Genomic DNA, 26402 nt, shown 5'->3' with positions numbered 1-26402 from the left:
CAGAAAACCACATATCCTATGGCTGTCTAGGTGCTGACTAGCGGCCATAGGATTGCTCCCTCCAATAATGATTTAAATCAAATCAACCCTGGCCTGTGGCCAATCCAGATTCATGGTGCACTGACCTAAAGAAGCCCTACCACCCCAAGAAAGTGACTGTCCCCTCCATGCCCTGCCTGGGGGTGCCATAAGTCTCTAGCTTTCCACTGCAGGGAACAGAAGGCTGGACCTTGATTGGATCGTGAGAGGCAGTTCTCTACTGCAGATCCTATTCGAAGCCAGGCACTCATTGATTCCAATGGGTCTGGAGGGCTGTGCGTTCTCTACCTTTGGAGGGCTGTGCGTTCTTCTGTTCAAATCATCCGGGTGGAAGGGCACCAGTTCCTCTTTCTTCCCAGATGCAATTCTGAAGAACCCACTGACGCACCCCAGGAGAGGAAGACTCGCATCGCTTCCGTGAAGCGGCTCCCGTTTCAGTTGCAGCTGTTGTCAGGAAGATAACAATCAAAAGGCAAAGTCTGCAGCAACAACGGACAAAGCTGACCGCAGCAGGTCACACAAGTGCGGTCAGGATAATTAGGCAGCAGGCCAAGATCACTTTCGATAAAAGCGTGGAAAAAAACCCAGCTTCCGTTGGCCAGAGTCCCACAGAGGGTGCAAAGTTCAGGCAAACCTAAGCAGAGTTCCCTGCTCCCTGCTCGCCAGTTTTCAGAGCCCTGGAGCCAGAAGCGTGATCATCTTAAAACACAGAGGTCACCAGCAAATAAGTACATAAACACAAATACAATCAAATGCTAAATATTGTATTTGGGGAAGTTACAATGAACGTGGCTGGAGCTTTGGATTGCGCTACTAAGATGGTTCTTCAGTTCTGTTTGATTGGCTAGAAACACGATAAAAATGACAGAACCACAGAAGGGAAATGGATCACAAAAGCTCCAGAGTTGGACCGTTGATCTAGCCTCGCACAGACCACACAGTGACATCCAGAGCACAAATAATGGCTTCTACTTCTCAGATTCACTGCCATTATCTTCTTGTTGTTGTTGTTCAGTCGTTAAGTCGTGTCCGACTCTTCGTGACCTCATGGACCATAGCACACCAGGCCCTCCTGTCCTCCACTCTCTCCTGGAGTGTGCTCAAGTCCACATTCATTGCATCGGTGATGCTATCTAGCCATCTCATCCTCTGCCGTCCCCTTCTCCTTTTGCATTCAATCTTTCCCAGCATCAGGGTCTTTTCCAGGGAGTTTTCTCTTCGCATTAAGTGGCCAAAATATTTGAGCTTCAGCTTCAGTATCTGTCCTTCCAATGAGATGTTTTTTAAAAAACGGTTCAGACGTATTCAGAGACTAGGAGAGGTCTATCAACAGCTATTAGACAGTCTGATGTAGAGGTTAGAGGGTTGGACTGGGGAAACCTGGGTTCAAGTCATGAAGCTCTTTGGGCAACTTTGGGTCAGTCACCGACTCTCAGCCTAACCTACCTCATAGGATTGTTGTGAGGATAAAATGGAGAGGAGGATCATGTGTGTTGCCTCGGGCTCCTTGGAGGAAAAGTTGGGTATAAATGAAACAAATCAATCAATTAGCCCTCTAAAGCTAAACGGAACTTCCAAACACAGGGGAAGTTAAATCTCTAGATAGCAGCCACTGGGAAGCAACCAGTGGGAAGAGGAAGCTGCCTTCCATGCCATTTGTAAGCTTCCCAAAAGCATCTGGTTGGCCACTGTTGGAAACAAGATGGTGGATCAGAATTATTTATTGATTTATTGAAAGTGTTTTTATCCTGCTCCTCAGCAAAAGTCTCCTAAACAAAACCGTCCATGCCCACAGGCGTACACTCTTAAAAGACATGACACACAAGGAAAAGGGGAAAGGGAGGGCAGAGGGGAAAAGCAAGTGGTCTTTCAAGAGGGCTGCTGCAATGGTTCTACTTCCCCACTCACCTTCTACTGTGCAGCTTGCTGGAACAGCTGCTGGTGGGGTGACAGTTGAGGGAAGAACTTTCTTTTAGAATCTAGACCTTTTAAATCTGGTATACTTCCATGGATTCACCAGCAAATTTTAGCCATGAAAAGTAAATGAAACCTCCATGTAGAGAAGCAGTGTACCTTTGAGTACTAGGTGAGACAAAGAAAGAGAGGAGAGCTGTTTCCTTCAAACCTTGCATGTGGGCTCCCTAGAAGCATAGGAACATTGGGGGCCACCCAAGTCGGATCTTTGGTCCATCTAGTCCAGTATTGCCGGCGGTGACTGGCAGCAATGGCTCATAGGGGTTTTTCCAGCACTACCTGGAGATGCTGGGGACTGAACTTGGGGTCTTCTGCACGCAAGCAGGGGCTCAACCACCAAGCTACAGCCCCTCTCACTGGCTGTGTTGCAAACAGGATGCTGGATTGGACGGACCTTTGGTCTGATACATCAAAGATCCTCTTATATATTGTTGTTATTATGGCACCATCTGTACACACTGTTTTGCAAAGAACAGGCCTGGCATGTTAAAAGCGGATTAGACAAATTCATGGAGGGCAGGTCTCTCAGCACACGACAGCTAAGTGAAACCTCCATGTCCAGAGGCAGCCTATCTCTAAACTGCGGTTTCTACGGGGCACTAATAAACGAGGCACTGTTTGTAGCGGCCCCCTGGAAGCACCTCGTCGTCCGCTGCTGGAAACAGGAGGGTTGCCGCTGCATCCTTTGGCCTTGATGCAGGAAGGACTCGGCTTTCTCGGCGTTCGACCCGCTCCCTCCCACTCGCCACGTCGGCGCTCGATCGATGGCGCCTAGCCACCCTCGGCATCCGTTTGCTCGGCGCTCGATTGCTTCGGCGCTCCTCCCTCCCCAGCAAAGGCCGCTCGGCGCGTCTGCGAGCAGCCTCCGCCTAGGTCGCGCGGTTGCGCGCTGAGCGCATCGATCGCCGCTCCCCGGAGAAACAAACATGGCGTCGGCGGCGTCCGCTTCGACGGGGCTGGCCGGAGGCCGAGCGCCGCGGCGCACGGCGGGGAACCGGCTCTCGGGGCTGCTCGAGGCGGAGGAGGACGAGTTTTACCAGACTACGTACGGGGGCTTCACCGAGGTAGGGGGCGGGGCCGGGCTGAGGGGGAAACCGGCGGGGGCGGGGCCAGGCCCGGGGCGGGGCTTCGAGCGCACCGCCGGGGTGGAGCTTGCCGCCGATTGGTCGGAAGAAGTGGGCGGGGCCACAAAGGACTGCGCCGGTTAACCAGCGGCCTCCAACCTAGTGGCAGTTCGGACTACAGCCCCCATCATCCCCTCGGGGTAGTGGATGATGGGAAGTGTAGTCCAAAGCATCTTGGGGGCGCTAGGTTAGGGAAGTCTGGGTAAGCTAGCGACCTTCTCCAATCTGGGGCCCTCTGGATGTGTTGGACTACAACCCCCATCATCCAACCGCCATTTATTTGTTGCATTTATATCCCCGTGTTTTCCTCTTGCAAGGAACCCAAGGCGGCTTAAACATCCTCCTCGCCTCCATTCTATGCTCACAACCACCCTGTGAGGTAGGTTAGGCTGAGAGTCAGTACCTGGCCCAAAGTTACCTAGTGAGCGTCATGTCCGAGTGTGGGCTTGGACCCGGGTCTCCCCAGTTCCAGTCTAACCGCTTCACCACACCGGGTCTCTTTTTGGAGAAGCGAGATTTGAAAGAGAGGCTGCCGGAGCAAAGGTGTTTTCCTCAACCTGGTGCAATAGGAGCCTCTTTTGGCTGAAGAGTGGGGTGAAAATACTGTAAACAAAGAAATGCAGTTGTAGTTCAACACATCTGGATGGCACCAGGTTGGTCTACAGAGTGTGGCGTGGGAATGGGGTGAACCTTGGAGAAGGGTGGATCCCAACAGAACCTTCCCTTGTGTGGCTGATGATTTGAGCCTCTGTCACTGAGGTTTGGAAGGATGGCCACCCCCCCCCCCATCTAACAGTTTTCTTGGGTGGTTTGCAGGAATCGGGAGATGACGAATACAAAGGTGACCAGTCGGACAGTGACGACGAAGTGGATTCAGACTTTGATATTGATGAGGGAGATGAGCCCAGCAGCGATCAGGATGATGATGAGCCCAAGAGGAAGCGCAGGGTCGTCACCAAAGCCTACAAGGTAAGAGGCAGAGCTCAACACCTGCATGCACTCGGGTAAATCTTTGATATCCTAGAATACTAGTGGATCTTGGACTTGTTCGATCTTTTTTTTTTTTTTGAAGTCATGCGGGCTGTGACATGTTACTATAATTGTTTGATCATGTATCAGTATTTTAAGATCCCCAAATTGGATGATTGGCAAAATGTGAAAGTTGGGTTTTTTGTCCTTTTAGTGACCCATAGTCCTTCCTGGATTCCGTTGTTTGATTTTTCTGTAGGAGCCCATCAAGAGCCTGAGGCCCAAGAAACCGGATGCTCCAGCCAGTGGCTCTCAGAAAGCGAGAGAGGAAAGATTGGTACCGGCAGAGCTCCTGGATGACGTGGTAGACAGTAAGCATCAGTACAGGGGCTTGTGAACGTGACCAGCATCCAGGGGCGGCATGGTCAGGCAACTGCCAAGGGTCCCCGCACTAGTAGAGTCCCACTGACAAGAGCTCCCCAGACTTACTGGTCTTCCCCTTCGCAACCTGCTCGTTCCCCTGCCTCTTGGTCTGGCCCTGACAATGGTGTGGTGGGAAGGAGGAGCAGGAGATGCCACGGCCTCCTTGCTCCCTGCCTCCAAGCAACTAGGTTGTAGCAACAACGAGGAAGAGGATGAAGAGCAAGAGCAGCTGGTCACAGTGGGAGTGAGAAAGTAGACTCCCTGAGGGCCCTCAAAAATCTGGAGCTAGGACTGTGAGTAAAGTAAACAAATAAAGGCAGCCATGTTGGCTATAAGAGAAATCTCAATATCTTTGTTGAGCAAAGATCACAAAAATGTGTAGACTTTCGAGATCTCCAGATCTCTTTGTCTGGTAAGATGTTACAAAAAGCAGGTGGTCAGTATGGGAGGGAAGAAAAGGCTGGGTGGATATTGGGATGTCCGCATAGTCAGAGCCTTGAAGCGATATGGAGGAGGAGGGTTTGCGGACATTCAGATTGAGCTCTGCCAGGTGATAGGATGGTTTCACTGCTGCCAGGACCACTGGGAAAAAGAAGGTAGCAGGCAATTGTTGGCCCTCCAACTTTAAAAATATAAAATCCAGCTGTTAACTCAAAACTGTTTATCCTGGGAAAACCAGACACGTTTCTTGGTTGGTGGAAAACAGAAGTAGAGATCGACTAGGCAGCCTTCATATTAACAAAGCTTGAGATCAATTTAGATGAAGTGCTAGGTTAAAATAAAGGATGGTGGAAGGGAGTCAGTAGAAGCCAAATTGTGTAGTTTTACCTATTAGTTGGAAGTTGCTATTCTTTTTAAAGCCTTAATTGGAGACTCCCTCCTGCCCCCCACTTCAAATACTTTTGTCCTCGTGCTCCCACTGTCCAGGCCGCAAGCACATGCGCCAGTCAACGACAGAGCACACCCGCCAGACCTTTCTGCGTGTTCAGGAGCGCCAGGTTCAGTCGAAACGCAAGAAAGGGGCAGGTCCCAGCTACGAGAGGCCACTGACCCAGGAAGAGCTGCTGAAGGAGGCCAAGATAACAGAGGAGCTCAACCTGCGCTCTCTGGGTGAGTTAGCCTTACAAATGTGTTGCCTTGCAAAGGAGTCTAAGAAAGTGAGTAGTCCACAAGAAAGTGTGGACTACGTTTCTTCTTTCTTTAAAGAAAAAGATAGATTATTAATCAACTTAAAATTCTTTAACGTTAACAGTTTTTCATGGATTTTATTGGATGGGGCGGGTTGTGTATTGTCTGTGTTACAGGTTGGTGTTTTATGGAGAAAAGTTGTGCTGAGGCTTATGGGAACATGGGAGATGTAAATGGAAAGGCACAAATGGCTTAGGCTCGCCAGTATGTTTCCCATGAGGATGATCGTGTTTGGGGCCGGCCCTCTCGCGATTTGACTAATGTGTTCGACCGCTCTGCTTTCCAAGGGAGGGGCTTGGCTGAAAGATGGTGCTGGGCAAGTGGGAACACCTTGGTGGCATGGGGCTCCACATGCCTGGGTTTTATGTGGGCACCAGCACCTACGTGTGCAGCATAGGTACACCAGCAGGGCATAATCACAGCCACCAGATCCCTGGGGTGCTAACATGGCGCACAGAGGCAGGCCTGAGGTGGCGCAAATGTGGCCCCTCTCCATGTCGCAGGGGCAGAAAAGGGCATCCAAAGTGATCTGGAGGCTGAACTGTTTGGGGCTTCTTGGTTTAGAACAGCCTTCTCCAACCTTGCAGAATCCTCCAGCCATACTGCAAGTCGTGGAAAGGCTGCTATCCTCTCATACAACCGTCACAGTTCTGGGGTGTTTCTCTGTGAAGCCCCCCCCATGCCCCCCCTTAGAAAATGGAGCCCCCCTCATGTCCCCCGCCTTGTAGGGGGCAGCACACCTCTGTCGAAATACTGGCTGGTCAGGAGCTTGGCTTCCCTCCTTTCTCTGCAGAGACCTACGAGCGTTTAGAAGCAGACAAGAAGCGCCAGGTGCAAAAGAAGCGGAAGTGTGTGGGGCCGACAATCCGCTACTATTCTGGGACCATGCCCCTCATCTCTGACCTGGGCTTCAAGGAAGAGAATGTGGATGTTGAGGGGTAAGTTCCATCTGCTGCTGGGTTGGATTAAGCTAGATGCTGATTTTTTTCATTAAAAAATTGGCCAACATTATTAATGCATAAGAATTTTTCAGAGGAACCCACCATCCGACACGTGACCACTCATGTTGTTTATGGTATGCTGGTGGGCTAAACCAGGGGGTTCCCCTACCTTTTTGATCTGGAATTTTGAAAGTGTGTCATGGGTGCTTTCACAAAATGTCTGCCACAGGTGAAGTGGGGTGCTTGCCCATTCATAAAATGGCTGCCATAGTGGGCATGACTGGCCACAAAGCACTTGTTTCCCAGAAGGCAACTGGTAAGATGAAAAGAAAAGTAACTTGCCCAGGAGCCTGAGGACAAGGCAGAGGCAGGGTCTGAGCTCTAAAACACAAAAGCGCTTCTTTGGAACCCAAATAAAGATGGTGCTGAAGGGCAACACTTTGCTTTGCAGCATGCCAGCCTCCCCATTAAAAGAATTGTTTAACATTTTTTTAAAAAATCTTAAATAAAATAAAAATCAGGAGAGGTAGGGAGTCTGGCAGGCACTGAGAGGTGTCTGCAGGCACCACATTGGAGATCTCAGACCTAAAACTACCAGCTGGAATGGAAACCATTTGGGTAGCCCGATGGAATGGCTGCTGGCTAGGTGAAGAGGGAGAGCCAAGGGCAACCGGTGTCTCAGCAGAGGCAATGGAACGGCTGCGCCTCTGTTCTCTCTCTCTCTACTTTGTGTTTTGATGGAATGACCACCACTAGGCGACCGTGAGCCCCTGTGATGTTAGCACCAGCGCCGTGCACTTCGATGGCACTGTCTAAATAATAGGACTAGATTGCTAGCTAGCTGCCTGGGCCTGCCTCCCTTTCTGGATCTCCTCTGTCATTTTCCAGCTCTTAGATGACTGGCTGTAGCAGTTGACCCAACAACTTAAGTTAAGAATCTTGACGGTTCAGTCCTAGGCTTATTTACTCAGAAGTACCTTCTGCTGTGTTCAGTGGGAATTACTTCTGGAGAGGTGCACGTAGGGTTTCAGCCATGCTCCCCAAAGTGCTCTGGGTCTCCGGTGACCAGTCCACATTGTATTTTTCTCTCTGTTGTGCTACTATCTATCTCAAGCTGTCTGAAATAATTTCTAGGCCGCCTTTAAGAATGGAACCTTCTGCCGCCTTTCCCAACCTGGAGCTCTTCAGATGTGTGGGACAGCAACTTTCATTGCAATGGGACTGCAGCTCTCGTTGGCCATGCTGGCTGGGAATGATGGGACTTGCAGTCCCAACACATTTGGAGGGATCCAGGTTGGGAAAGGCTCTGGTACCGAACACTGTTTTGAGACAGAAATATGTCCCAAGATGGCAATCTGGGATGGATAAGGGGGAGAAGTTGTTTGATGGTTGTTTTCATCTTGCATATTCTGAAGCCGCTTCCCTGCTCTATATTGTGTCCCTATGGGATTGGTACTGTGTCTTTACCATCCTCTACTTCTGATAGAGTCAAGCAGATGCTTAAAAGAAAAAAAATCTTTTCTCTAAGTGGTTGGATCTGGTGACAATCTCACAGATATCTTATTCTTGTTGGTACCCATTATATAAGATGTCATTAGGTCTGGAGAGCTACTTTATAACTCTTACTGTGGTCCCCTTAAGAAAATCTTTCACAGCATTACACTTTCAGTGTATGCCTTCAGCCTTTCTGGAGGGAAGATTTGATCATACTCCAGTCCATCAAATATTCTGTATTTGTGGGTCTGAGGAGGTTGAGGATATTTCCCTCTGTTTACGAACATGTTCCCTCTATGACCACCCTAGGCATAAATTTCTTGCTATTCTCTGGTCCCTGTCAAACAGACCCCTCTTAGACCAGATATGTGCTCTTCTTATGTTTTTCCCACTGTCCAGGTAGCAAAATTTGCCTTGGCAGCAAGGAAAATACATGCCAAATCTCAAACAGCTTAGTGGGGAGCTTTCTGTTGGCTGTGTGTGTGTGTGTGTGTGTATATGTGGTTGTACTGTTCCTTTTCTTTTTATGTATATTGTGGTGGCCTATGGCTCCAAGCAATAAGGTGGACCATAACGCTCCCCTGCTCTGTCCTCAGTTTGGACCAGGAAATGCAGCTGCCCACAGAGGCCCTGCCGGCCTCTTCCACCCCGGTCGCCAAATGCTCCCGCACCTTCCTCACCTTCAGCGACGATGAGACCTTTGAGCGTGTCTTCCCGAGGTCCCGGGCCCCCAAGCTCCCCGTGAAGGAGATCTGTCCTGTCACCCACAAGGCTGCCATTTACCGGGACCCCATCACCGACATCCCCTACTCCAACATCCGGGCCTTCAAGATCATCCGCGAGGCCTACAAGAAGTACATCACAGCTCACGGCCTTCCCAACGCCGCTGCCTCGGCCGCTCTCGTCGCTGGCTCACCCGCAGCTGACTCCGGTGTCCGAGCCGCCAGGCAGAAGATTATCATCAAACAGAGTGTCCCTGCCATGTAGGCCGCGGGCCTGTCCCCCCCTTCCCGCCCTGTTGACACTGCTCCCGTTTCTATTTTCAGAAGCATGTTTGCGATGCTTGCAAATATGGAAAATAAGGAGACGTGACTTTAAGACAAGATCTCGAGAGATGAAAGGAGAGCTTTTTACAAGAACCGTGTGCACGTTTTCTTGATTTCTCACAGGGACCAGTTTCTGTTCAGTTCAGCGTTGGGCACCAGCTAAAATGTCCAGGCAAATCTTGTCATGGTGGCATAATTCCAGTCCAATGATGTATGCAAGAATCTCTTGTGTCAGACGATTCATTTTTGCCTTCCCAGAGGTAAACAGAATAAGGGCGCTGTCCCATGTGTGTTTAGACAGGAAAGTGGCCTACAACTCCCATCATGTCCTGGCCGTCATAGCTGGCTGGGCCATGCTGGGAGTTGTAGGATACTTTTCTATCTAAGCATGCATAGAATGGCACCCTAAATTGAAAGTCTGTGGAAGTTTCCCTTCAGTTGTTGGCAAGTCAAATTCTTCCTGCAATGAACAAATGGGAGTTGGAATCCAGCAACTTCTGGAGGGCAAACAACTTCCTCATCCCAGCTTTGCAGCAATTTTACGAGAGTGGCCCTATTTTAAGGTGCTCAGTTTGAGGATCTCTGGCTGGTAAACCTTTTCAAAAGTACCGATGGCACAAATGGGAGGTGGTTATGCACCCAGCCGGACGCAAAATAGAGCTGGGGGTGGGGGGAGAGTCTGGCACACAGTTTGCTGCAGTAGAATGAGGTTTTTCGGAGCCCCCCCCCCCCCCAATCAGGGCACGGCAGATGCCCCCTTTTTCACATTTGGGGCTCTTTCTGTTTGAGTGGAAAAGCTTTGCGTTTGAGGGATGCTACGCATCGGGGCCGTAATCTGCCCCGGGCACAGGCACTCGGACGCAGGGGCTTGCTTCAGCTCAGCGGCCAGTGACATTTTGAGGCGAAGGTAGCCGAGGTGGGTGCCAATTTATGTGTTTTCCTTTCCTTTCCTTTTTTTTTTTTTTTTACAGTTTAAATCAGGCTTTTCAAAATGTCGTTTGAGTTACAAGTCAGTCTCTTGATGAATAAATGGCTTTTAAAATGAAATCTGCATTCTCAGTAGAAGCCAACACACAAAAGCTTTGAAGGATCCCTCCCCTTGAATCTGTTGCTCTCGGTCATACACACTGACATGGCAATCTGACACGGCAATCTTATGTGTGTTTCTTCGGAAGCAAATCCCATTCAGTGGGACTTACTTTGAGGGAACTGGGGATAGGATTGTAGCCTAAGTTAAAGACTGATTTGTTATATATTGGAAGAGAAAGTACAGTGGGGAGAAACGTCTGATTTTTCAAAATATTTTTGTTTTTTGAAGGGTTTTAAAAATATATCTGAGGCAAAGGAAGTTAAATAAGGCTTTGGGGAGTAACTCCTTGACTTAGTGTCACAAGAAAAGGGAGAATAAAAACTAATTGGGATATTCGTAATAAACATAATTGGTCCCCTGTTTCTGTCCTGGGTTTCAGATGGAAGATAGTAAAAAGGACAGTGTGACCGCATGGCAATTTGGTGGACTTTGTATGCCTTTCCAGGCAAGGGTGGTGAATTTGATTGCAAACGCTACAGACAAAAATACGTTTGCATTGTGGTGTATTACATGTTCCGTCTGGAGAATAGTGACAAAAGCAGGACCAAGAAACGCTTGGTGGTTTGCGAGGCCTAGCAAGACAATATATGAACCACTGTTAAAGGGAGGTAGTCACTCCCTCTGTTTCTGATGTTCAGAGGTGAGTGCCGTTGATTTTATGTAGCCAAAACATCCCCGTTTGCAAGAAGGAGCTATCGGCAGGGCTGGGGAAGGTCCAAACTATGGGGAAGTTTTTTGTTGTTTTAAAGGGCCAAATCCTGTCCAAGTGCACATTTCATAAGACTGTGCTTGCGATGAAGGAGAGGGAAGGAAGACTGTAGAATGAAGAAAGGGTGGTGGATTTCTTCACAGCTCTACTTGTGTGGACTGAATCAATTTAGGGCACAGTCCTATGCGTGTTTAGACAGAAAAAAAGTCCTACACTTCCCAGCGTGGCTGGCTGGGGAATGCTGGGAGGTGCAGGACTTTTTTGAGCATGGCTTTTTTTTGGTAGGACTTTTTTGAGCATGGCTAGCTGGGGAATGCTGGGGGTTGTAGGACTTTTTTCTCTCTAAACAGGCATAGGGCTGTGCCCTAAATCACCTGTCATGCGACGCCTTGAGCACAGTTTCTTAACAGGGGACAAGAGGCCAGGGCCTTTTCTTTCCCGCACTTTTTAACGTTCCCCTCGAGAGATCTACTGGAGGGTGGGGTGAGAGATACTTGGAATCTTGTGGGGAGATGTTCTGTTCACTCCTCAGGTATGGGGCAGAAGCTCAAGGGTCCTAGGTATGGGATGAAAATTGTGGCTCCTGAGCACAAGGGGGTGAAACGGCGGCCAAGACTTGGGCTGTTTGCAAGGGAAGAAGTGGCCGGCCATGGGGGTTTTGGGAACCCACAGGTGCACCTGGGTGGATAAAGCAACCTCAAGCCTGACCCCTTGCAGTCCTCAATTGAAGAACCCTGTGGGATGTCCCTCCCAACCACCCTGACATCTGGGATTCAAAGTGGCCCCTGAGTGATCACGTCTGTTCACCACAGCCCAGCAAGGTGCAGCCTTCCCCCAACCTCGTGCCCTCCAGAGGTGTGGGACTGCAACTCCCATCATTCCCAGCCAGGTTGCGGGGGGAGGGAGCAGGGAGCTGTTCTCGCAGAACTGCCTGTAGGTTTCAGTTTTGCATGTTCTGTATCAGTGGGCGAGAGAGATGGCCGAGGCGAAGTAGCAGGCCTCCATTGTGGGCAGCCTGTGGCCATCCCAAAGTTTTGGCCTGCAAGTCCCACGATGCCTCACTTTTAGCTACGCTGGCTCGGGCTGATGGGAGTTGTAGGCCAAAACCTGGGGAGGGCCCACCTCTGGTGGAAAGGTACCAGGGCTGTGTCACTGTAGGCTCGGAGAGGCTAAGTCTATGCAGTCCTCTCTTTCTCACTCCATGGCCTCTCTGCTTCCACTGACCGCATGTAGGCCCAGTTGCTCCATCTTCCTTCCCATCTCCCAGTGACCTCAAGGTGACCATGACCAGTTCCAGGGGGTGGGGGGAGAAGCCCCCTCCGCAAAGGCATCTCTGGAATCGGTGCTCACTGAAGCAGTGGATTAATCCCTAGCCAGGTGTGCCTAACTTCGCCACCACCGAGCAGGCCTGGAAGATGCAGAAGGAGCATTTCATGCCCCAGAGCACGCACAGAGTGCTTTTTCCTGGATGCAGACCAACCCTAACCAGCTCATGCGCAGCAGGGGCCGGGTAGGAGAAAGATCTTTCCGGGGCATGCTCAGGGGCACTCTTCATACCAAGGCAGATGATACCGAATTTGGGCATGGCTTTCAAAACGTGGTCTAACTCTTGGTGCAATCTTCCAGCTGATGCTGACATCACCATCATTATTATTTCATGTGTAGCCTACATTTTAAACAAAAAGTACACAAGGCAGCTTACATAAAATCAGCATAATACAACAGAAGATTAAAAAATGCAACCTAAAACCAACAACAAACTAACAAGCAAAGCCAAGACGGTTGTCGAGGTTTTTCTCAGGGGCTGGAGAGTTCTCCCACAGTTTGACTACGTGCTGTGTAAAGAGTCCTTTCTGGCTGTCCGGAACAGGTTGGCCATGTGTCCTGCTTTACAGAGGACCACCCTCCACTAGAAATAGGTCAGTCCTGTATGAGAAGGGTGTTCAAGTGCAAGCCCAGTTTATTGATCGAAAACCCTAAAAATGGAGCGCAGGGGTGCTTTCCCTGAAGGGTGACCCAGCCAGCAGGGTGTGCAGTTTCACTGTTGACTGATATTGTATTGTGCTGTTTTCTTGCTATATTTATTGCCATTTGGATGCTGTTGCGTTTTATGTTCACCGCATTGATGCCTTTGCGGAAAGCGGTGTATCAATTTTGAGTAATGAATAAAATAAAGAATAAATAACAGGGCCACCGCATTGCACACCGCAAACTCCAGATCGTGGATGAACGAGTTGGCAATGCTCAAATGGCCATTCAGACACGGAGTAAACATGCTTTGGATTGTCATGTTAGTCAATTAGGAGATTGTTTGCATGGTGCTGTTTTTTTGTCTGTAACCCAAAACATTAAAACTGGATTGCAGCTCTCCCCTGCCTGGTGCCTTCCAGATGTGTTGGACTACAAATCCCATGAGCCCCAGTGGCTTGAGGCCACCAGGTTGGGGAAGTTGTATTCAGTGGAATGTACCTCCCCCTCCCCCAAAATGTTTTCTTTTGCCTCCATGGGCGCACAGACATTCATTTTTGTCTTCAAGGGCCTTGGAGAGTAAGTCTGTCAATGGCTACTAGAGTCCTGATGGCTGTGTGGAACTTCCAGGATCAGAAGCAGTTTACTTGTGGGTGCCAAGTGCTGGGGACAAGCGACAGGTACAGGCTGTTACCAGGTGTGGTGCCAGGGTCTTTGGTGCCCCTCCTAACACCAACCGGGCCAAAATTTAAAGGGAAAAACCATCTGTGCCTTGGCTTCTTCCATCATGTAGCTGCTGCAGACCAGGAAGGAACTCCCAGCATCTGAGTGTCATTTCCAAAATTGCACATCTGCAAAGCTTTTCCCCTGTGGGATGGCTCCGCCCCCTGGTGACCCCTTGGCTCTGCCCCCTGGTGACCTGTCCCCTGCCCCACAAGCCACAGTGGCCACCAGCCGCCACTGGCTGTTACCTTCCTGTCCCTCTTGCGGGCATCTGCTTGACCGCTGGGGAGACGGAGTTGGCAGGGTAGACACTCGCGCGTAGCCGAAAAAGGAGGACACCGATTTGCATCACCTTTGCATATGTTAATATACTGCTATGGATGCAAATTTAGAAAGAGTAGTAGAAATGCAAGTAGAAATAGCGGCGAAGGCTGATGAGGCGAGCTGTGTATCTGTTCAGGTGCCAATCGTGGGCGGGCGAAACTTCCAGGTTCTGCCTTCCCTTCTTCGGGTTCTTTGACTTCAAACCAGGCTTGGACCGAACAGCCTTTCGAATGGAGGACGCCTTGGTCAATCAGACGTTTGTCCTCTGACAGCTGTCCAAAGAGAGGACCACCCTCTGTAAAGTTGGCCACCTGCCCACCCTGGATGCAAAAAGGCTTTGCTCTGAGCCAGCACAGCACTTCTTAAGCTCTTCCATGTTTAAAACAATGGCCTTCAAATGAAGGCCTGGATCGGTGACTTCAAGTATTTGTTTGCTTGTTTATTTAAAAGAGAAGCATCTTCCCAATTCCACCGGTCCTTTTGGGCTGGCAATTCTCCATTGCAGCCACTGGAGGTCTAGGCAGGTTTGCAGAGTGACTGATAGCGGAGTCTGTATATGTGATCTCTCTCTCTCTCCCTCTCCCTCTCCCTCCTCCCCACCCCGCCTGTCTGCCCGGCTGGAAAGCTAAAATAATAAAATGCTGATCTCACACACTTCTCCGGCTGCCTTGCCACTACCCCGCCTGCTGGGTTCACACCGCTCGGGAAAACAGGCGGAGGCCGACGCAGCCCGCCCAAAGGTAAGCCCAGGTTCTTTTGCTTCTCTCTCTCTTTTGTGGGCGCAGCCTCTGGATTTTTTGAGCCAAGGAGATGGTGAGAATATTGTACTAACCAGGGTGTAAGGCGGGGTGATTGTGGATGTCTGTGTCTGAGCTAAGTCCTTGTGTGGGGTGGGAAGCGTTACTGAAGGTAAGCGAACAGCTGTTGTACTATATATATATAGTACACGTACAAACCCAAACAGAGGCCCAGTTTCTATATGCAGCAAAACGAGATGGTATAATCCCGATGTGTTAGAGAGGGCTGTATCGCCATTTGGGAGAGCGGTATGGGCTGTGCCATTTGGGAAAGCTCCCTCGGGTCAAATAAAATAAATCCCTCTGTAAGTAGCAAACTAGGACCTCAGGATGAAAGGCTCCCTCCTAAGCCCAGGCCTTTTAGGGTTCAGCTAGTTTTCGACTGGAAAGGATTTGGTTTCGTGAACTCTTCCCCAGCTGCTGTAGACTGAAGCGGTATAGTTCATTCTACCACGCAGGACTATACCACCTCATTCAGCTGCGTGTGTAGAGCAGGCCACACCCATGACTGGAGGAGGGGGCATAGGTGTCCCAAGATTGGGTTGTCCCTTGCTACTAAAGATTTGGGAGAGTGGAGGGGGTGGGAATGACATAAGATCCCTTTATGGGATTAGTTTATGCTTTAACCCTGGATAGAGCACTTCAACATAGGATATTGGGACTAGCGTGAAGATGGTCTAATCCAGGTGCAGGCAGACTGCAGACTGTTTTTTTGTCTTTTTCTAGAACCTTAAGGTCCACCAGCAGGAGCCAGGCACAAAATAGTGTCTCGAGTGTATGTGTGGGGGTGACCTCCTCCTCGTAGAATTAAGGAACAAGGGTGCCTCTGAGCACATGCTCATCCCAAGAAAACTCAGTTTTCAGTACCAGAACTGAGCTCACACCCCAAAATCCGCTCCTGCTTCCCCCCCCCAAGTTTTCTTCGCATCTCAGTAGCATAATTTAGAAGGCGGGGGGGGGGGTCTTTTTTTTTTTGGTCATTGCTGTTAAAACAATTGGGAGTCAGAAACTCTTGCAAATCACCCAGAGATCTCTCGGTGGGTCTCGACCTACTGTCTGCTGCTCATCCCAGCCATCATCCACAGGAAGCAAGTGTGAGAATGGAAGGAAGGGTGGGTGGATGTCGAGTTAATTCAGAATAAAAGGAGCAGAGGGTTGTGGTATTCGGTTGCCCTTTGACCCTCCAAACATTTGTTCCACGGCCCCCTCCCCAATACGCTGCAGGAAACTATGCCTTGGATCCATGGCTGTTCTCACTGATATAATGTAGGCAGCCCTTGACAGGGTGATGTAGCAAAAGCGCACGAGAAAGGTTACCTGCCCCGAGGCGCTTACAGTAGAAGGAAGCAATAGAGGGATCAGTTGGGCCTACTCTGGTTCCGTTTGAGTGGTGGGTGAAGGCCAAGGTGTCACGCCATGGAGAAGGGCGGACTGAAAGGAAGCGGGGAGAGGGCACGGATTTGGGGAGGGGACTGCAGGCAGAGGGGGCAGCCAAGGAGAAAGGGAGGAGTGATTTACGGAGGAGATTTGGGTGGGTGGGGATGATGGTGGCTGAGAGTGGCAGAACTGGAGGAGCTGAGGTTTCAGCCGTCTAAGACATCCTCGCTCACAGAGGTCTGTTGGAAGGAGCGTTCTCCTGTGTTCCCCCCAGACTGGAACATGCTCCCCTTTGGGGTTGTGACTGCTCCCCTTCGGAGCTGGGACTGCTGTCTTTCTCTCCCTCTGCGTTCAAGAAGAGGGTCTTTTACGTGGCGTTTAAAACTCTTATTTCGGTTTTTAAGATGGTTGGTTTGGGTTTTTTAAAACGTTTTGCTATGTTTTTGTTTGATCCTGGTTGTTATTTTCTGACCTTTTTGTCAGCCGCCTTGGCTGCTTTCGGAAAGGTGGTATCTGCACAAAGAAACAAACAAACGAAGCTGGACTTGAGTGCAAATCAGACAAGGAGGGGTGAATTCCTGGTAAAAGACGGCAATGGCGGGTGGGGCAGTGCCTGCTTGACTGCTTGATTGATCTGCTGGACATTTGTGCATTGGGTGATCCCTCTTCCTGCGGCCGTTTGCACCCTGTGAAATTGCGTACCCCCTGTGGTGTCCTCAGTCCAGCGCCAAGTCAGTTTACTCTGGAGTATGTCACACCGATTTCAAGGGAGCTGCCCAGCATGTCTGCCCGCCTCACTTGCACCCAGTTCTAGGTGCATTCACCGCACGGCGTTGCATTTTAGCAGGATTTACGCTGAAACTCACAAGGGTAGCTCAGTGGTAGAGCATTTCCTTTGCATGTAGAAGGTCCCAGGTTCAATCCCCAGAATCTCCAGGTAGGGCTGGAAAAACTGCTGCCTGAAACCCTGGAGGGTCACTGCTGCCAGTCAGTGTCGACAATACTGGGCTAGATGGACCAAGGCTCTGACTCAGTATAAGGCAGCTTCCAATGTTCCTATTTAAATCAACCCTTTATTCAAAACCATGAGGACTAGAATCTTCATTTTGATGGAAAAGGCATTGCTGCCAGTCAGCGTCGACAATACTGGGCTAGATGGACCAAGGGTCTGACTCAATATAAGGCAGCTGCCAATGTTCCTTCTTAAATCAACCCTTTATTTAAAACCATGAGGACTAGAATCTTCATTTTGCTGGAAAAGGCATTGCTGCCAGTCAGTGTCGACAGTACTGGGCTAGATGGACCAAGGCTCTGACTCAGTATAAGGCAGCTTCCAATGTTCCTATTTAAATCAACCCTTTATTCAAAACCGTGAGGACTAGAATCTTCATTTGCTGGAAAAGGCATTGCTGCCAGTCAGTGTCGACAATACTGGGCTAGATGGACCAAGGCTCTGACTGAGTATAAGGTAGCTTCTAATGTTCCTATTTAAATCAACTATTCAGAACCACGAGGGCTAGAATCTTAATTTTTCGGGAAAGGGCATCACTGCCAGTTAGTGTTAACAATACCGGGTTAGATGGACCAAGGGTCTGACCTGGTAGATGGCAGCTTCTCAGGTTCCTATTTAAATCAACCATTTATTCAGAACCATGAGGACTGGAATCTTTACTTTGAGGAAAAGGGCCTTACCTGAATGGTAGAGCATTTGCTTTATATGCAGAAGGTTCCAGGCTCAATCCCCAGCAGGTTCAGTACTGGCCTAGATGGAGCAGTGGCCCAACTTAGAATGAGGCAGTTCTGCATGTTCATGTGATGGATCATGCAACCTTATTGTCACAACAACCTTGCAAGGTTGCATAGGTGAGTAGGGATTCTAATCCGGCTCTCTTGACCTCACATTGTCTCTAAACTGCTGTTGAGATCATTTAGCAAGGGATTTCATTTGTTGTAGATCTAAGATTGTTGTGGAAACAGCCCGGGAAATCAAAATGCAGACGCACACCGTAATGAAAAGAGAGGCGAATGAATAAAGTCATCAAGAATATCTGCAGTTTAACAGAAGAACGAGCCCATTTTGCTATCTCAGAAACGTGGGAGGGGTGGGATGTTTTTGTTTTCTTTACAAACCTATTTGTCCAACTGACTCAGTATCGATCACGGTTGGTTCCAAGCAGCCATTTGCTTTTTTGTTTTCCAGTCTTTCCTTGCACTGCCTGCCCAGACACTCCGTTGCGACTGCTTCTGAGGCGCAGTGCAATTGCTGATTGACACTTAACCCCCCCCCGGGGCTTAGGGCAGGGAGAGAAGCCGGTGGGGAAGTTCCGAGCCGGCGAAGGGAACCATGATTTGGCCAGGGCTTAGGGCCTTTCCCTCACCCGTTGGCATGCCTCTATTGACAGCATCTGGAATGCCTTCTTAACAATGTACCGGGTGCCTTACAATTTGGAAGGGTGTCCCCTCGCTCAATGACAGCGGCAGCGTAACGCCCTCTGGTACCGCATTAGAGACAGGCTCCGTTGACAGCAGAGGGGGAGAAACAGTGCCGCACCGAACGCAGCCGTGATGTGGCTGGTGTCCCGGAGTGCTCTGAGTGGCCGTGCCCTTGCTTTCTACTTGGAAATCCAGCTAAGCTCTCCTTCCCATTAATGGCCGGACAATGACGCTGGAGCAAATTCCCCAAACTCGGATGGGTGTGAAGCGTGTAAACCTTCCCTACCCCAAATGCTGAAAGAGGTTGGGCTTTTTTGGTTTCGGGGAAAAAGGAAAGATGACTAAGGGTGCAACCATATGCACGTTTAGACAGAAAAAAGTCTTACAACTCCCAGCATTCCCCAGCCAGCACAGCTCACTGGGGAATGCTGTGTTTTAGGGCTTTTTTCTGTCTAAACATGCATAGGATTCCATCCTAAGGGACGTCTGGATAAAGATCCGTTTCAGCCTTCCCCAGCCGGGTGCTCTCCAGATCTTTGGGACAACAACTCCCAACATTCCTGCTCATTGGCCATGCTGCCTGAGGCTGCTGGGAGTTGAAGTCCAAAACATCTGGAGGGCACCAGGTTGGGGAAGGCTGATCTAGCAAATCAATGCCAAGAGAGCGAAACTTATTCGCCACCTCTCTCATATAATGCTAGAATTATGCCGTCTGCTTTCTTGGAAGGCTGTGTGTTTTGTAAACCTGTTACTGAGGGTATTGGCCATTTTGTCACCCAGCGTCCTCTTTATAAGGATCCACGTGAAAAGCATTCCTCTTGAGTTTAGGCTCAGGAAGAATTTTGTTACACTTAGTTGAAATCTCTTCTCAGTCATCCCAGACACGGAATGGGCTCAAGTGAAAGGAAGCCAGATTCCGGCTGAACATTAGGGAAAACCTCCTGACTGTTAGAGCAATATGACAGTGGAACCAGTGACCTAGGGAGGCGGTGGGCTCTCCCACACCGGAGGCATTCAAGAGGAGGCTGGACAGCCATCTGTCGGGGATGCTCTGACTTGGATTCCTGCATTAAGCAGGGGGTTGGACTCGACGGTCTTGTAGGCCCCTTCCAACCCTACTATTCTAGGAGTCTGTGATTCTATGAAATGTGTTCTGTTTTCTGTTGTTTGAGAATCAAAAGGATGTCCCCTCTGTGCGTGTCCTGATTTGTGCTGGCAGCCAAGTAATGGAGGGCTTGATTCGTTGCTCAACGTCCCTCTGTTTTTGTCAGGTCTTACAGCTAAGCAATAAAATGTTCACTACTATTCAGTACTAGAATTTGGGGTCAATTGGTGAGATGGAATGGCAGGACAGATGAAAGACCTTCTCACAACATGGCAAATTAGATAAATTTGGCAGAACAGAGAAATCATGCAGATGTGCATCATAAACTTATAAAATGTTGTGTGGTGGCACACAGACCTTTAAAAAAATAACCTCTTGATTTTGCCAGTCGCCCATTTAATCAACATCAGTTGGCCATTTAATCAGCATCAATTGGCCATGTGAATTTGCAGGTTCCGCTGCATTTCCAGGGAGTTTGGCCACACTTTGAATCAGACCTCAGATATGATCTTGAAGTCATGAGAGGGCAGATATGGGAAACAGCTCCAGGACGGTGACGATAATGATGATGAAGAACAAAAAGCAGTGCCCGTAGGCATGTTTAGAGTGCATTTCTCTCTGCACTGAATAATCAGAACCTGGCTTAAAAAAATATATATATATATGGCATGTTTTCAAGGACAGGGGGTTAACCAGAGACCCTTTTTAGAAAATAACTGTTATATATGCAAAAATAATTTTGAAAATTAGATGTTTCACCTAACAGCTTGCTCAGTCGTTACAGTGAATATCAGTAAGAGTTACATGGTCAACTCCTTTAGACAGGCAGAATGGAAAAGGCAGTCATCATCATGACTTGATCCCTGATACGGGATGCTTCCTGTGGCAGTTCAGTGCTGGATCCTATCACTGGATTTGCCCCTTACCAGAAAAGGCCCAGCTGGAGTGTACCACTTTGTTCCCCAGGAAAAGAGGCGGTGAGGGCAATTCATGGGTAAAATTCCGTTGGTCCTCCTGGGTAGAAAAAAAATTGCCCAAAGCGGCTTTAGTTTTTGGAAAAAGGTCTCATCTCCCATCTTCCTTCACTCGGTGCAAGGGTGTATGGGCGGCTTTGGGGCCATGCAAAGACGAATGGTGGTAGTTTAATTTCCTTCATCGTGGTCTTTACATGAACGGTGCACATCTCAAACCCTTGCCTGGTGAAGTTAAGAGAAGCACAGCTGTTTGGACAGGTTTGGACTTCACGCTTGTTCACATTGGCACTTTTCTTTGCCTGGCATCGTTCCTCTGTTTTTCAACAGCTGGACACCCCTTCTTTTCACCGCAAACAGCTCCGCCTGTTGAATATTCACCCGCTAGGCGATGGCTAATACAGAGGCAGGAAATGGAGCAAGTGAAAAGATGCCAACCCAAGCTTCTCCAGTTCAATGTGTTTCCTGGTCACAGCGCAAGACACTAGCCGGAAAAATTAATATGGCCGACCTGCACAACAGGCAGAAATTCAGTCAGTAAAGCTTTCCCGCATGGTTGAGTTTCTACCTGTTGGTGGCTGTGAAATACACAAGAAGGTTGGGGGAGTGGGAGGAAGAAGCTGCAATTTGACACTAACCTAACCCATTTCGGGGACACAAATAAGTTCATTTAGTTTAGCCCAGAAAAAGTCTGGCGAAGCTCCTTTCTCTTATCTCTACCCACACAGGCCTTCTTTTTGCGCTAAGGCCTCCTGAATGCCGAGAGCAAACAAGAACTCTTTTATTCCAAAGATGTGGAGTCTAGATAGCAGAGCAGGAGGGTCCCCGCCCTCTACAAAAACTTCTGTTTCAGAAAGCATCTTATCTCCAGGGGAAATGTCAGGAGGACATAAGGGGGAGAAGAGCAGCTCAGATCGCCAAAGTAGGTCAGGCCAGGAAGCCTACTTATTTGAACGAGACGGGATAGTGTGTTGTAGTGGTTACTGCTGGGCTAGCGGTGGAGAGGTCTGTATTCAAATCCTCACTCAGCTGCAGCGCTCCCTGGCTGTTCACCTTGGGCCATCACTCACACTCCCTTTCTCCTTCTCAGTCTGACAGCCTCACAGGATTGGCGTGAAGTTAAAATGGGAGTGACGGAACCAAGTACTTGGCTTGAGCTCTTGGGAGGAAAGGCGGGAAAAAAACAAAACAATAAACAAAATAATCAGTCCGTCAAATAAAAGCGGGGGTCTTCTGGGCAATTCTTTTTTAACCAGGAATGTACAGGACAACCAGTAATTTTGGTTTACTGGGAATTTTGGTTAAACCAGGAACCAGTAATTTTCATTTAGCATTTGTTTGTTTGGAAATTTGTACCCTATCCTTCAGTGCTTCCACTCCCAGGACAGCTAGAAGATAATACTGAGATAATACTGGATCTGTAGCTCTGTGGTGGAGTCCCTGCTTTGCACGTAGAAGGTCCCAGGTTCAGTCCCCGTTGTCTCCAAGTAGGGCTGGAGAAAGACCCCCTGCCTGAAACCCTGGAGAGCCACTGCTGCCAGATGGTGCTGGCAAAACTGAGCTAGATGGACCAGGGGTCTCACTCGGAATAGGGCAGCTTCCTATGATCCTATTTAAATCAATCCTTTATTCAGCACCATGAGGACTAGAATCTTTATTTTTAAGGAAAGACCCATAGCTCGTGGCAGAGCCTCTGCTTTGCATGCAGAAGGTCCCACATTCAAACTCCGGCATCTCCAGGCAAGGTGAGGAACGCGCCTCAGTCTGAAGCCTTGCAGAGCCTCTGCCAGCCAGTATAAATGGGAGTATGAGCCTTTATAGACGAGGCTTTTATTGGACGCTCGTGATTGCTCACTCATGGTAGTTTGTAGGTCCTCCATATGACGTTGTCATCCCCAGGGCCCCTCCTGCTCTTTGGAACCGATTCCCCCAACTTGTTTTAGATCGAGGAAAGGGTGGTAGTATTTAGAAATGGTGGAATGAGACTGCATGTAATTGTGCAATTCTGCTATGCCACAGCGCCATCTAGTGGTTGTGTAATGGAACATATAGGAAGGCAGAGAAAGAAACCCCCGGGGAAAAAAAACCACGTGTAAAGGAGCCAATCTTAATCCTGCGAAGAATCCGGAAGCAGAAGCTTCGGTAAAGGTGCTAGTTAAAAGCCTCCTGTAGAAGAGCCCTGAATGGGAGTTGCAGTCCAACAACGTCTAGAGGGTTTACACTCATCCCTGGCGTAAACATTACTGAGCTAGATGGACCAAGAGTCTGACTTGGTATAAGGTGGCTTCCCATGGTCCTAGAGAAATAAACGGAGGCAACCCCCCCCCCCCGAAAATCAGCATCAAAACAGCACATTGAAACATATTAAAAGGTAAAAACAAAATGCAGCAGCAGCATAACTTAAATGAACGCACCATATAACCCAACTCAATATTTAAAAGTGTCTATTAAGGGTTTTGAGTGTTTGGAGCAACACCCATCATTCCCAAGCTGGATGAGGAATGATGGGAGTTGTAGTCCCAACACTTCCGGAGGGCGCCAGCCTGGGATGGTTTTCAAAGCGTTTTCAGTTTTAAAAAGTGCCCCCTTGAGCAGCTTTAAATGGGAAACATTTCATTTCCGTGTCATTTGTGTGCCGCCTTTCTGCAAATGGTGCTCAAAGCGGCTCACAACGCCAGAGCAATGCAAACACAAGGATGCCTGCCAGTCTATCAATTGCAATAGTTCATCATTACGACAATAAAGAACGCAAATCATTCATTTCGCTAATACCAGCATCATAACGTTGAAAATTAATGACAAAATAAGTAACAACAATTACAACACAATCTCAATGATGATTTGTCAGTAAGACGTAAACCAGAGCCAAATAAAGGAAACTTTTCCAACAACGTGGCTGCAAAAGAGGCCAATGCTCTTTTGGGCTGCATTCATAGAAGCATAGCTTCCAAATCCCGGGAAGTACTAGTTCCCCTCTACTCAGCACTGGTTAGGCCTCATCTGGAGTACTGTGTCCAGTTCTGGGCACCGCACTTTAAGAAGGATGCAGACAAGCTGGAGACGGTCCAGAGGAGGGCAACGAGGATGATCAGGGGACTGGAAACAAAGCCCAATGAGGAGAGACTGGAAGAACTGGGAATGTTTAGCCTTGAGAAGAGAAGACTGAGGGGAGATACGATAGCACTCTTCAAGTACTTGAAAGGTTGTCCCAGAGAGGAAGGCCAGGATCTCTTCTCCATCATCCCGGAGTGCAGGACACGGAATCATGGGCTCAAGTGACAGGAAGCCAGATTCCGGCTGAACATCAGGAGAAACTTCCTGACTGTTAGAGCAATATGACAATGGAACCAATGACCTAGGGAGGCGGTGGGCTCTCCCACGCTGGAGGCATCAAGACGAGGCTGGACAGCCACCTGATTCTTGAGCAGGAGTCACTGAGCAGGGGGTTGGACTCGATGGTCTTATAGGCCCCTTCCAACCCTACTATTCTGTGATTCTATGATTAACAAATGATGCAACCCTCAAACAGCGCCCCAAAAGTACTGAATGCAGGAAATAGGAACCGGATTTCTTACAGCCTGCAGCAGCTGATCCTCTCTCATGCCCGACTTTCTCATTCTGGTGCTTACAAAAACTGCGGATGGAAGGCACCGTCTCAACACACTCATTCCCTCCAGTGTAAGATGAATGGAAATGCTGCTTCTATGATGGTGCTTGTTATCAGTGCCCCACCTGTGCATCATCTAAAAACCAGGCAAGTATGTTTCCCCCCCCTTTTAAAGCAGGGAAGCAGAACCTCCGGCCTGCAGGCTTAATATGGCCCACGGAGGTTCTGAATCTGGCCTGCAGAGCAGGGTCGGCCCAAGGCACTTTGTGGCCCGAGGCACGTCACGCACTTACCCAGGTCGGAGTGCATAGTATCCAAAGCCAGCCAGGTTATTTTGGTCAATCAGGCAGAAACTCCCATAAGACCCTCTCCCCATCCCCAGCAGTAGAAATACAATAAAAGCAAATTAAATAACAAACAATTTGCTGCCCTTTCAGGACACCCCAAATCTGCTGCCTGAGGCAACTGCCTCATTCTACCTTATGGTAGGGCCGGCCCTGCCGCAGAGCCTCCTTGGGGAGTGGAGATAACATCAGGGATATGCAGATTCAATCAATTAATTAAATAGCAGTCAACGAAACTCAATACAGTTAATCAACTAAAATCTCTTTAATCGCGTGATGGTAATAATAATGTGAAGTTAACATGGTAGAACATTCAGACAATCATGAGGCAGGGAGTTCCATTGGTTTGTTCCAACCGTATCCCACACTGTTCTGTAAAGATTTTACAATGGGCCTTTAGTGCTATCTTCTGTTTGGAGTTACTCACTGGACTGTCTCTCCCCACCTCCCCAGCTTCAGCCGCCTTGTCCTACATCGCAAGGGAGACGCCACGTTCACATAAGCTGTGCCAACCATGACGACTTCATACCAGAAAGAGCTGGAGAAATATCGAGATATCGATGAAGACAAGATCCTGAAAGAGCTGTCGCCGGAAGAGCTGGCCCAGCTGGATCTAGAACTGCAGGAAATGGATCCCGAGGTGAGATCAAGGGAAGCTCTGGGGATGGCGGCTGCGAGGTGGGTGGCGGGCAGGCAGGATTCCTACAAAGAGAGACAGAAACCTAACAGGTTAGAGGCAGCACCAGAGCGAAATGCTACGTTGGTTTGAAAGCTGGCAACCTTCCTGAAATTGGAAATATTAAAATTCAACACTTAAGGGATAACAAGTAGGACGGGATGCTAAATGTTACGGTGTGGAGTGCTGCTAATCCAGGGGCCGGCCAGCAAGGCATGCCCTCTCCAGGATACTCTCCAATACATCTCCCCCCACCCCCTGCCAAAATTTTCCATTTTCTTTTTTGCCCACTAACACACTGAGGCTCTTTGGGTCGGGGTGTGTGTGCCTCCTTAGTGTCTCCCCCCCACCCAAGAGTTCCTATATTTCTGCAAATCTGGGTGCTCCATGGCACCCCCTGATACCTGCCTGTCATGCCATTTGGGCTTCATATGTATCCACAGCCACAGAATGAGTCCACTATAGGCATATAGCAGCTTTCCCCAACTTGGTACCCTCCAGATGTGTTGGACTACAGCTCCCATCATACACAGTCAGCATTGCCAGTGGCTAGCGGGTGATGGGAGTTGTATTCCAAGACATCCGGAGGGCAACAGGTTGGGGAAGGTTACCCCACCACCGCCATTTCAGGGCACAATCCTTTGCATGTTTAGACAGGAAAAAGGCCTGCAACTCCCAGCATTCCCTCTGTAAACATACATGGGATTGCACCCTTAATCCTTTAAGTCTTCATTTAGACCTTTTATTCTAATGTGTATTTTTAAAAATGCCCCTCCAAATGTGTTATTGTGCTTATTCCAAAAGGCCTTCCTTGCACAACCAGCCGTGGTTTGTTAAATTCGACTTCGCTGGGGTTTGTCTTTTTAAAAAACGTTTTAACTCTTTTAACCTGTTGTTTTATTCTTTTATCATGTTGCTCACCACTCCGAAATCTTCTGATGTGGAGCGGTATAGAATTAATTAATTAATTAATTAATTGAAAGTCAAAATGGCAAATCAGTGGTAAGGTTTGGGAAGAAACCCTGTTAGAAGAAGAAGGGTTTGGGTTTTTTGCATGTATGCTCAGATTCGGAATACTTC

The 26402-nt window shown here is 48.9% G+C and overlaps 2 protein-coding genes across 5 annotated transcripts in view; both read left to right on the top strand.

Annotated features, from left to right (window-relative positions):
- Positions 1-2917: 2917 nt before the first annotated feature.
- Positions 2918-10626, top strand: VPS72 (vacuolar protein sorting 72 homolog). Its single transcript, XM_084823712.1, has 6 exons — positions 2918-3077; positions 3954-4106; positions 4366-4477; positions 5457-5639; positions 6511-6655; positions 8749-10626. The coding sequence occupies exons 1-6, from the start codon at positions 2940-2942 to the stop codon at positions 9137-9139; spliced, it is 1122 nt and encodes a 373-aa protein (XP_084679838.1). The 5' UTR covers positions 2918-2939; the 3' UTR covers positions 9140-10626.
- A 4005-nt stretch (positions 10627-14631) lies between these two features.
- The window catches only part of TMOD4 (tropomodulin 4), a 34397-nt gene continuing 22626 nt past the window's right edge, over positions 14632-26402 (top strand). Inside the window, exons 1-2 of one of the 4 annotated variants that reach the window (XM_084823710.1) lie at positions 14632-14752; positions 25100-25286. In XM_084823710.1, the coding sequence (XP_084679836.1) occupies positions 25161-25286 (126 nt within the window). In that variant the 5' untranslated portion in view covers positions 14632-14752; positions 25100-25160. Of the gene's footprint in view, positions 14753-24143; positions 24450-25099; positions 25287-26402 lie in introns of those variants that run through there. The other 3 variants (XM_084823708.1, XM_084823711.1, XM_084823709.1) reach the window with 3 other exon arrangements.

The sequence above is a fragment of the Heloderma suspectum genome, chromosome 17 (genome assembly GCF_057233095.1).
Source record: "Heloderma suspectum isolate Gila_16-S chromosome 17, 16-S_ref, whole genome shotgun sequence".
NCBI classification, from domain to species: domain Eukaryota; kingdom Metazoa; phylum Chordata; class Lepidosauria; order Squamata; family Helodermatidae; genus Heloderma; species Heloderma suspectum.
This window is presented reverse-complemented; position numbering and strand designations above follow the sequence as displayed.

Excerpts from the sequence above, each read along its gene's own strand:
- VPS72 (XM_084823712.1), top strand. The coding sequence starts at position 2,940 with ATGGCGTCGGCGGCGTCCGCTTCGACGGGGCTGGCCGGAGGCCGAGCG. Across the intron at positions 3,078-3,953 it reads CGTACGGGGGCTTCACCGAG|GAATCGGGAGATGACGAATA; the intron begins GTAGGGGGCGGG and ends GGTGGTTTGCAG. Across the intron at positions 6,656-8,748 it reads GAGAATGTGGATGTTGAGGG|TTTGGACCAGGAAATGCAGC; the intron begins GTAAGTTCCATC and ends CTCTGTCCTCAG.